This window comes from Hipposideros armiger, unplaced genomic scaffold (genome assembly GCF_001890085.2).
Source record: "Hipposideros armiger isolate ML-2016 unplaced genomic scaffold, ASM189008v1 scaffold_16, whole genome shotgun sequence".
Taxonomy (NCBI): domain Eukaryota; kingdom Metazoa; phylum Chordata; class Mammalia; order Chiroptera; family Hipposideridae; genus Hipposideros; species Hipposideros armiger.
The window spans coordinates 2605483-2617446 of NW_017731366.1; the positions used below are offsets into that span (position 1 = coordinate 2605483).

Sequence of the window (11964 nt, forward strand, 5' to 3'; positions counted from 1 at the left end):
AACCACAGTTACACTGTTCTAAAAACCTATTATACTCTTTGTAATGATAGTTCTTGAGGGAAGTACTAAATTCGTATTCTGTGTCTTAGGGAACCAACTGTCCCTTCTCCTTAACCTTGGCCATAGAGGAAATATACAGCTAACTCACAAACAGTATATAAACTGTGTTCTTAACAACTGCTAATTTAGCCTATACCAAAGAGCTACATCAGAATTGTAGCACAACTAACTAAAAAGGAAGGAGCAAGGAAAACACATTCGGTTAGAAGTGATTTTCTTGTGGGGCTCAGGATACCAAGAAGGTAGGTCTGTTTCACCTGCTTTGGAGGAATTTCTGGTCTCACAATGACCAGGTACTTGCCTCCATCATGTCGGCATGCATGCGAACTAGCCGTTGCACCCGTACTTTCTTTCTTGTTCTCGTGTTGTAGATGGTGTCACCCTTCTTCAACTCTCCTTGATAATTGCGAACATAAGTTAACTGTCCAAATCGACCTGCCTAGAAGTCAAGATTGGGTAAGGGCATAAAGAATAAAAAAGAAACATAAACCAAAATTAGGAGGAAATCTTCAAAACTCTCTCCAAATATTCCATATTGATTTTAGTCGCTTTGAGTATAGATAAGTTAAATGATTGTGTTGTTCTTCTTGGTATCATAATCCAAGATACTAATTCTGCTTCCTCTGAAATAAAAGTTATTAGAAAAAAATTTTTAATTATTTATATAATAAGGAAGTATCCTTTTGACTTCTAATATTATTTTATAAGTTAATTTTAATACAATAAGACAAAAATAAGGTATAATGGTTGGAAAGACAACAAAAATATCATTAAAAATGGTAAGACTCTGTCATACATCTACAAGGTGTGATCAAACAATACAGTGAATGTTTAAATAAAAAAAATGTATTGCATTAAAAGACACAGTGCCATTAACCCCCCTCAAAATACTCCTCCTTGCTTCAAATACACTTAACCCATCATTCTTACCACTTTCTGAAGCAGTTCTGCAAGTCCTCTTTTCTGAGTGTCTTTAGTTGCACTGTGATGGCTGCCTCGATGTCCTGAATCATTTGACTTTGGGGAAGAGCCAGAAGATGAACGGTGCCAGATCCGGTGAATAAGGTGGATGAGGACACACCATAATGTTTTTATTTGACAGAAATTGCCATATACCAGAAACGATGTGTGACACAGAGTATTGTCATGATGGAGGATGATTTAAGGCACACTTTAAAACACACCTTCTCTTAACCGTAGCTCACACCGAATGCACCAAAAAACATTGAAACACGTTGGTCGCACACGATTAATAAGGTTCAATATGCCGTTTCCCATATTGAAGATCCTGACTTTCCGTCGGATGGCACTCGGCAGCAGCATTCACCGTATCTTTTGATCGTAACGGAAAGGCTCTGTGTCACACATCACTTCTGGTACAGTAATTTCTGTCATAAAAACATTATGGTGTGTCCTCTGGCTCTTCTCCAAAGTCAAAATGACCATGAAAGGTAAATGTTTTGAATCCCTCCAGGACATAGAGGCAGCCACAACAGCGCAACTAAAGACATTTCATGAAAAAAGACTTCCAGAACTGCTTCAGAAAGTGGAAAGAATGATGGGATAAGTGTGTTCGAAGCGAGGATATTTTTTTTTTTTTAAGATTTTTATTGGGGAATTGGGGGATGGGAACAGTGCTGGGGAATTGGGGGAAGGGGAACAGACAAGTTGCTGTCGTTTTGTTCTTCAGTCTAGTTGTGGAGGACGTTGCTTCACTGGCCCAAGTTGGCACCATCATTGTGCTCTTCCTGGGTGAGGCAGATCAGTTGCCGGCTTCTGGACGGCCGCTCACTGCAGCTGCTGGCCGCTCACGCTGGCTGCTGGCTACACACGGTAGCCCATGGAAACCCACTGCCACAGGGGCTGCAGCCTACGCCGTCGCCGTTGACTCCCGCAGCCCAACTCCAGGTTGAGCTGTTGTTCAGCATCTTAGCTGTAGAGAGCAGTGTCACTGGCCCTCATATGTGGGATCCGAACCGGGGCCCTCTGGCGTCCCAAGCCAGTTCTTAACCATCGCGCCACTCGGCCGGCCCGAAGTGAGGATATTTTGAGGGGGATTAATGGCAATGTGTCTTTTACTGTAATAGTTTTTTTTATTTAAACATTCACTATATTTTTTGATCACGCCTCGTATTTGACTATAAACTTTAAAGTGCTAATTGTTTTTAAAAATCAACATTAGAGAAACTGTACAAATAAGTAAAACTCTCACCCTAATTTTAAAACTCTCACCCTAATTTTAAAAAAGGGATAACAAAAGTAATAAAGAGACAATTACAAAAAAGGAAATACAACTGCATAATAAATCCAGTATATGAAAAAATGTTCTCTATTATTAGGAATTAAGGAAAAATAAAATATTAAAATATCATTTTTCATTTATGAAATCAGTAATGATTTTTTAATAATATTAAGAGCTGATATAGATTCACTGACATAATCTACTACATTAATTTTGAGAGTATGAAAGCAATTTGGCAATATAAATTACTAAATATTAAAATATCCCATACCTTTAACTCAATAATCACTATTCTGGGGATCCTAAGAAAATATTCCTAAACATATTTTTTAAAGCTTTATGCATAAAAATTGCCATTGCAATGTTATTTCTATTATTTAATTTAAAATTACTTTTTTCTCATTTTCGAGGTAATAAGAATATTGTAAAAATTTAAAAATAAAATCTAATAAAAGCCCCCCAAATACATCCCAGAAATAACCACTGTTAACACTTCTACCTTATCCACCTTTTTGTCCCATGTAAAAAATTATAAACAGAAGCAACAACAACAAAAAGCACACCTAGTGCCCAAATCTGGGTTTCTGATACCATTCTCGATTAAAAGGAACCAGAGCCCCTTAAAGAAATGGCTGATTCCAAGGCTGGGGCAGCGAATATAGAAGAAAAGCCTGGAACATCCTGTACTGGCAGAAACTAAGGAAGCAGACAAAAAAGCAAAACATTGGGGAATGTCAAAGAGATACAGGAGCCAACTGAAAGAGCTCCAATGGCAAAACCTGGCCAATCTGGCCAAGAAAACAAGTAACAAACTACTAGGTTATAACTCAAAGTACAAAATAAAGATCCATAACTCCATACTGATATAAATAAATGACTGAATAAATAAATGTGGGAGAAAAGACAACTGTCCCGTGCGGAAGAATCCTAAATAACTTATACTCTGGTTTCTCTTCAGATCGTATAAATCTTTTGCCTTTTACTAAATAACTTAGGTAGTTACTGCTTTCTCAAGGTGAAGTATAATTCCTCACCCCTTAAGTGTGGGCTGTGCACAGTAGCTTCCTTCTAAACAGTATGAAACGGGTGAAAAAAAAATTGACAGTGGAGAAACCTATAACCAAATCTGTCATAAGAGTAATTTTGTAATAGGAATAAAATCCTAAAAGAAAATTCCTACGTATAGCAGTTAAATACATTAGAAAGCAACTTACCTCCAGTTTAAAAGCCAGGCCTACAAATGGAAAGGAGTTGTCTCTTTTGGAGTTCATTAATATTTTGGTTTTCTCTTTTGAGTCACTTAAAATAAAGAAAATATAACTCTGTGAGATGTAATATTTGATATTTCTTTTATATCAATTTATATCATCAGAGTATTATCTGAGAAAAGCACATGTGCTAAACACTTCGGATCTCATACATCAGTGAAATTTCACTGAAAGAAATTAGTAGGAAGAACTTCTTGGGCTTAATGACTATACTGTGATAGGACCACGGTAAAGTAAAAAAACACAGGAATGGTGTGTTATAGAAAAGAAAATTAATCAATGAGACTTTTAAAAACAAGTTTCATTTTTAAATTTTTTTATATGACTGAGAACAGCTGGTCCCAAATAAGAAAATTTTCTAACGATGTAAACCTTGATGAACCATAAAACAAATCGTACTAACTCACAAATAGAATATTGGGAACTGGTATTAATAATATTTTCCTATGTGCTAAAATTGTTACCCAAATAGAAATGGTGATTTTTGTCAATTATGAAAAATAACACAAACATAATTACAAGAACTATTCTTATATTCTTCTATAGTGCAAAGTATTTCTGCATAAACTAAGAATCAGTTTCCAAGACTTACTTCTCCTCATTGAGAATAGCATAGTTCTGGACTTCAGAGGGATTTGGGAGGTATTCTAAAACAGCATCTAAAAGAGGCTGAACTCCTTTGTTCTTCAAGGCACTTCCCAAAAAGACAGGAGTAAATGACCTATTTAGAGTAGCTCTTCGGATTGCAAGCTACAAAAGAAAAAAAAAAAAAAAAAAGGATTCATTAATCCTAAAAATCTCACTTTGTTTCAGATCAATTACAAATCAAGAAATGAATGAAATGAATACCCTTTCAGTGCTGTCTCTAGTGGAGACTAGATAGAATCATGTCCTCTATAACTTAAGGTCAATAATAAAAAAAAAAAATCAGTGCCTTTTTCTGGGTTAGGAAGCTGCCTTCAACACTTTTGGAATGTCACTACTTTTCAACTGAGAAAAAATATATACACACATAGAAAACAGACACATACATAGAACAGTGTAAATGGTATGCTAACTGTGTAAAAGAGTATGCTAATGGTGTAAAATAAAGGGAAAAGTGACAACTACCAAAAAAACAAAACAAAAAAATCCTCTTGAGCAATATATCAGCAACTATTTATCTATTTTAGGGAGGGGGCAGAGAACTGGGCAGCTGGGAGATGGGTGAGATTCTTTTTTTCCTGTGTACCTTTGTATATATATATATATATATATATATTTTTTTTTTAGCTGAGCCATCCTGCTACTGTTGGCAGCTCAGCGGCTGCTCAGCTCGGGCTGGACTTGAACTGCTGTTGCTCAGAGCTCAAACTCTTGAGCGAGCTCTTAACCAACTGAGCCACTTGGCCGGCCCCCTTTGTATATTTTTTAAATGTTTAAATCATATGAAAGTATCAACTATTAAAAAACATTAACTGATGTTTCCTTTTTGAAAGAACACACATACTGCTGTAACATTTCTGTATTTCTCTACTTTCTTCTTAATAAGAATATATACCCAGGGCCGGCCGAGTGGCGCATTGGTTAAGAGCTGGCTTGGGACACCAGCTCTGAGCAGCAGAGCCCCAGTTCGGATCCCACATGAGGGCCAGTGACACTGCCCTCTACAGCTAAGATGCTGAACAACAGCTCGACCTGGAGCTGGGCTGCCGTGAGTTGCCAGCGATGGCGTAGGCTGCAGCCCCTGCTGCAGTGGGCTGCCATAAGCTACCGTGTGTGGCCGGCAGCCGGCCTGAGCGGTCAGAAGCTGGTGTGAGCTGCAAAGAGCCGCCGTGAGTGGCCGTCCAGAGGCCGGCAACCTATCTGCCTCACCTGGAAAGAGCGCAATGATAATACCAACATGGGCCAGTGAAGCGACGTCCTCCACAACTAGACTGAAGAACTAAAGGACAGCAACTTGTCTGTTCCCCTCCCTCAATTCTCCCCAATTAAAAAAAAAAAATCTTAATATATATATATCCAAGAGGTTGGCTGTTTAAGTGTCTTTTTTTCTAAAACAAACTATGACTCCTTTCCAATTTTAAGATATTATATAACTCACTACTTAAAAAGAAATACACCATGCCAAATATGTTTTGAAGAAACCAGTTATGTTAAACAAATCTACTCTGATTTTATTAATAAAACTCATGTGTAAAATCATCATGTCCCCTCCCCACTAAAAACCAAAACAGAACCCTCTTTTTCTTAATGTAAGACTTATTTTGAGAGCACTTGCCTTTAAATCTGAAATTGAGGGGATTTTTTCTTCCAGGAACATCTCACCAAGCTGCTCATCTGAATTAGCAACACATTCAATCAGCTCCTGCCGGTGGTCAGCTGCCGCTGCCCGGAATTCTGCTGGAATTTCCCCATATCGAACAATCTCACTAGGAAAATAAATGTTTTATTTCAGTACTTTAAGGAAATGTAATTAATATGTAGAGCACCAGTGAAAGAGTTAAACTATTGGCTAAAATATCTTTTTAGATGAGAAGGAGCTCTGATATATTTGTGTTAATATGGCAAATAAGACTAATAGCTATCTTTACAATTCAGACACTGGGCAAAAGCGGAAACGCAGATCGCTCCCGGTTGTACTGCTAGTAGGTGGAAGAGCCAAGATTCAAGCCAGCCTGACTCCAAAGCCCATGTGAGCCCCTGAAAATTCTAGTAACCAAATTAATCAGAACATCACAGTCTCTTACAAGCGGGATCAAAGACTTGACTCCTTTCCTTTCCATCGATAACACAATTATTAACACAGAATACCCCATTTTGTAGTAAAAAAAAAAAAGGTTACTAAATACAACCTTTGCCCCAGTTCTCCATTCCCGTAGGGGTCAAATAGGTAAGAGTTACAAATAAAATATATACAACCAAGAAGTATATAGTAATACTTGATATTTAGAAATAGTGGTATGAAAGTTTTTAAAGTATTTTTTTAAATGGAAACCAATGTCAAAAAATAATAATCTTTTCAGAAAATACATTCCTAAATAAAAAAGTAAAAGCCAATTGCAAATTGTTCTCAAGAATGCTCTTCATGGCCTTTACAGCTTAATTTCTTCCTTCCTGGCAAGTTCTCTGGTTTGTAAACTTATGACAGAATCATCAGTCCTTTCAAAATATACATACCCAGTGGACTAGGGCTGGGAAAGGGGGCAGGTAATATTAAGAAGTTCCATCTGTGGTTCTCATGTACAAGAGAGTTTAAAAGCCCCTACTTTAGAACACAGAAACGTGTGCCCTGGTAATTCTGGGGAAGCAGATTTATTCATTTATTTACAAATATTGTTTTTAGTACCTATTATGTACTAGATAGCTCTAGGGCCTTACATTCTAAGGAATGATAGACAAACTTTGTTATCATTACTCAGTTTTCACACAAAAAGTGTGAGAAACACTTCATCCACTGGACAGCCTCCAGCTTTTAGGGAAAAGCCTACAAGATGGCTGATCTACAGTTAACTGATCACAACTCCATTTACCCACCTGCCAGACCAGCAACACCAGTTCCATAGCAGAAGAAGGAAAACCCTCAAGAAGTACCTTTGGAGAAACTGCCAGGCTATTGGGGCCACCTCTCAGAACAAAAGATCTTTTATGACTCCCCACACTTTCTAGGCTGGTGCCACTCAAAGTTTGGTCTGCAGACCCAAAATATCAGCATCGCTTGGGAGCTTTCCAGAATGCCAATTCCAGGCCCCACCATAGATCTACTGAATCAGAATCTCTGGAGGTAGACAAGAAGGTGTTTTAACAAGCTCCCCGGGTGATTTTCCTGAAAGCCCTGGTTTTATAACACTGAGCAATTATAGTGCTTTGCACGCAAAAGTTGCTCAAAAGTTGTTTGAGGGACCAAATACCAAGTCGAACACTTACCAATTTACTTCTTGTATTGCCCAAACTACTTTTGTACAATTTTAATTGCTTTCTACATAGTAATCTTTTAATCTTTGTACTCCCATAAAGTAGCTTGAAGAAATATTTACGATCCCTATCTTCTTCCCAGTTTTTATCACAATACGCAGGACATAAGAGGTGCCTGCGAAGTCTGCAGAATGAATGAATGCATGAATGCACGAGGTATCACGAACCCAAGCAGGCCTCCTCCTTCACCATGCATGTAGACATGTTAGCCACAAAAAGTAACATAACCTCCCTTGGAATGAACACTAAGCAAAACGGGAAGAAACCAGGATTAAAGGCATTAAAACAAAATCACCTTAGAGCATATTCTTCCAGCCACATTTCAAAAAGGTGTTTATGTTTAAAGAACACATCCTTTCCTTCTCTCTGATACCTTTTAAAATTTAAGATTTTAACAGCGTATTTTAAATGCTTACCCAAAGTCTCCATCAAAATAAATGGCCCGTTCCTCAATAAGATCTATAATGCCTTTAAAATCACCCTCCAAACCAATGGGAATCTGTACAAATGCTGCATTATGATTTAGTTTAGACCTGAAAAATAAAAAAACATATAGTCACCTCTTTTTTCTCCCCAAATCCCTTTGAAATGACAAAATAAATATAAAAAGAAATCAATGGCAGATGTTGAAGAACTGGAAGGGGTGTCATCAGCAGGTCAGAACATAAGATATAAAACAGCTGGGAACAGATTAACAGTCAAACTCATCATTTTCAGGAAGCCACAACCCTATTGAGACAACAAAAAGAACTCTAAAATAAATGTTTTCCCATCTGATCCCTAAAATACTGAGGGGAAAAATAGGTCAATGGGTGGTGAGCCAGAAAATTAAAGGATGCTGGGATAACTATGCCCATATCTCATTCTTGAATCAGCTGACTCTAGCGAAATTGAGTACAGCTATCAGAAAAGAAAGTTCTTAGGGGAACTCTCAGAGCAGGTGTTGAAGCCAGGCACTCACCATCAGCCTGTACCCTCATCAGACACAAGCACTGAACGGAAGTTACATTCACAGGCAGGAATTCTTACTCAAGAAGAAATACGCTCCAGTTACCACTGTTTAGTCTAAATTCTAGGTGCCATCTATAATAATGGGTAGATAGGTAACCAGGAATCATCAAATATTTGAAGGAAACCAATAGCTTGAAAGAGAGGGGTGAGCTCAAGAAATAGTGCTAACCTCCAGGCAGAGAGTTACTGAAAGAAAAAAAAATGTAAAGGTCTGAAAAGGACTGACCTCTTTTAATAAAGATGCTGTAATAAAAGAAAAAGTTTTTGGAAAGTAACTATATAACTGTTGAAATTAGAAAGAAAAAACAGGCTAAATAACAGAAGGGGTACAGATGAACATCAGATCAGTGAGCTGGAAGACTGGCCCAAGAATTCTCTGATAACCCAGTGAAAATGCGAAGGAGACAGAAGGATGAGCAAGCAGGGTAGGAAAGACAGAGGCCGGATCCCGAGAATCTGTTTAATGGGAGTTACAAAATGAGAAAACAGGTAAAAGGGAGCAAAGCACACCAAAGTAGTCGAATAAATGCGAAAAGATCATTTTCCTGGAATTCCGAAGACCTGGTAGAAAGAGCCCCTCTGTTGCCAACGACAAGTAAAATATAATAAAGATAGAAAGTGAAAATGTTTCATCCTACCAAGAAAACAGTACAACACCCAATAAAGAAAAAATTCACTCTCATACTCTCAAATACATCACTTTCGTCAAAGTGCACACAGCAATATGTTCACTTAGAGTTTCTCAATATTGGATGGACACATCACTGGTCTTTCCATTACCACAGACTTTGCTGCCATGTCCATCAGCTCTATCGTGGGAAACTTGAGTAGGAACCCTTCAGGTCCATTTCCATATCTACAAAAGGTCAAAACTGAAACTCTGACTCTTCAAAGGCTATGTGAAATATACAGAATTGTGCAAAATGTAACATGCTATAAATACCACTGGGTTATACCTGGTACAGAAAGGAAGTGCTGTTGTTGTCTTAGCACATGTTACCATATGAAAGCAAGGGAATGAGGCATACTAACTACTTCAGGGCATTAATTAAAATTCAAGTAAAGGTTAAAACTGAAGATGATCCTCTAGATTTATCTAAGTAAACACAAAGTACTTTTAGAATCTACTCTAGATTATAACTTCTCTAATTATAGTAAAACAGGATAAATTTCCAGATTGTTTTCTGAATTCACTTTCAACCTCCCTGCAATTTAAGTCATATTTCCCCCATTCTGCAGAGAAGGTAGTTGATGAGATCACACTACAAACCAAACTACTGACTTCAGTGTTCCATTTACTAAAATAAGCCACTCACATAAATACATTTTAAAAAGAAGTAAGGATAAAGCTTAATGATACTGAATTAATTGTCCTTCTAGATGTAAGGTTTGTTGTCCAGATCATCTCATCCCGCTTTGCTCTTTATCTAAGGTTCAGTACCTCATCTGCTGAAGGGCCCTGGCTGGGTTGGAGCCCACTCGGTCCAGTTTGTTAATGAAAGTTAGAAAAGGAACACTGTAGCGCTTCATCTGCCGATTAACAGTCATGGTCTGGCACTGCACCCCTCCGACCGCACAAAGGACAAGGACTGCACCATCCAACACGCGTAGGGCCCTTTCAACTTCTATTGTGAAGTCCACATGTCCTAAATGAGACAAAGGAGTATGTGAGACTCTTAAAGAGCAGTCTGAATTTTTAGAACACACACAATGAAAAGTTTTTGCATCTCTGCTCATTACATAAGTCTTCTAATTAGAATATGGATTCTTTAACCACCTGTACCATTCACTCACCATAAGGTCCAGGGACCAAACAAGATCACTTCCAAAAGATAAGGTACCAAAAAGATACAAGGGCAACGTGTAAAAGGCAAAAACCTTCCTACTCACAATTTATTGGCACTGTTTTTCAGGGGAACCACAAAAGGATGAGGTGCTCTAGGTCCCAAGTCAGATTTCTCTAATAAGAATTCAGTCATACTTTTGAGTAGTATTTGGTAATCAAAAATGAGCTGTGTCAGAATTAAGAACTAAATGCATTTGCCAAAACAAGCTGCAATAAAACCAAGAACTCAACTCACCAGGAGTATCTATGATGTTGATATTGACATCTTTCCACATGGTGTAAGTGGCCGCTGACTGAATAGTGATTCCTCTTTGTCTCTCCAGTTCCATGGAATCCATGACAGCACCCACTCCATCTTTACCTTTCACCTAAACACAAGCACAGCAACTCAGTTTCTCTGTCCCTGCATTACAAGCACAGAAATCTTTACCGAGACGGAACCAGAACGCAGGTAGTTAACTGAGGCAATTTTCAGAGAAACCTAATTTGTCAAACCACACCATCTCATGAAACAGAAAACTGATGTCAGATCTTGCCCTCTGTTCACTGCCTAACCCCCTTTTCACTGCCTCTCTCAGCAACTGCTCCCACAGCACAATCGCCCAGATTAGCGCCATCCTTGCTCCTTTTGCACTGCTCCAGCCCGCCCGTCTCAGGCTGTTAGTCTGTGAGTAGACAGATGTACAGAGAACAGCTTTTCCCCTGCTCTGCGACATGTGGATTTTGAGTCCTGGTGGAAAGGATTCAGCTTTTAAAGTATGTGATTTAAGAAGATGATCTTCAACTGAAGAAATATTTTTAAGTAGAGAGCTAAATTACTCAATGATGTGTAATTTCTCCAGGACAGTTTCAAGATTTTCTCAAATAATTTTTTTCTGATATGTGTATTTTTTAACTACTAAGCTCATACTATATATAATTTTAAACACTTTTCCACTTAACATTATAAACATCTCTCCATAACATTGAAAATTATGTAGATACAACTTTAACGGCTGCTTAAGGGGACATATTGACTTAACATTCTCAAAAGACAATCTACTCAGGATGCCCACAGAGATGGTCTCCAGACAGATTTCTCAGAGGAACATTTTAAGCCTATTTATGCTATACACTTTGTGATATGATTTTGGTTAAAGATTCGCTGTTACTATTCTTTAAATCTTTCAGGTTTTGTGAAGTGTATTAAACCATAACTACAAAACAATTAGAGCCAAGCTCTCACTAATCTGGCCACATGAACCACATACCTCATGCATCTTTGCAATTCTGCCAGTGTAGTAAAGCACTCGTTCTGTTAATGTAGTTTTCCCAGAATCAATGTGAGCTGAGATGCCAATATTTCTTATCTTTTCATTAGGGACCACCCCTGATGAACACCATCGGCAAACCTTCCAATTAACCTGAAAAAATAAGAAAGCTCAAGTCAATGCATTTTTTTTTTAAGATTTTATTGGGGAATTGGGGGAGGGGAACAGCATTGGGGAATCCGGGAAGGGGGACAGACAAGTTGCTGTCCTTTTGTTCTTCAGTCTAGTTGTGGAGGACGTTGCCCCACTGGCCCATGTTGGTATTATCATTGC

General features: G+C 38.1%; 1 protein-coding gene across 2 annotated transcripts in view; it reads right to left on the minus strand.

The window, feature by feature from the left end:
* GFM1 (G elongation factor mitochondrial 1) overlaps nucleotides 1-11964 on the minus strand; it is a 52499-nt gene that overhangs the window by 28303 nt on the left and 12232 nt on the right. For both annotated transcript variants that reach the window (XR_002122210.1, XM_019627127.1), the window contains exons 2-9: nucleotides 11632-11784; nucleotides 10617-10749; nucleotides 9977-10181; nucleotides 7941-8057; nucleotides 5831-5981; nucleotides 4163-4320; nucleotides 3517-3601; nucleotides 362-499 (exon numbers count right to left, since the gene is read on the minus strand). Coding sequence is in view for 1 of the 2 variants with exons in the window: in XM_019627127.1 (XP_019482672.1) it covers nucleotides 362-499; nucleotides 3517-3601; nucleotides 4163-4320; nucleotides 5831-5981; nucleotides 7941-8057; nucleotides 9977-10181; nucleotides 10617-10749; nucleotides 11632-11784 (1140 nt within the window). In the remaining variant the exon portion in view is untranslated. The remainder of the gene's footprint in view (nucleotides 1-361; nucleotides 500-3516; nucleotides 3602-4162; nucleotides 4321-5830; nucleotides 5982-7940; nucleotides 8058-9976; nucleotides 10182-10616; nucleotides 10750-11631; nucleotides 11785-11964) is intronic.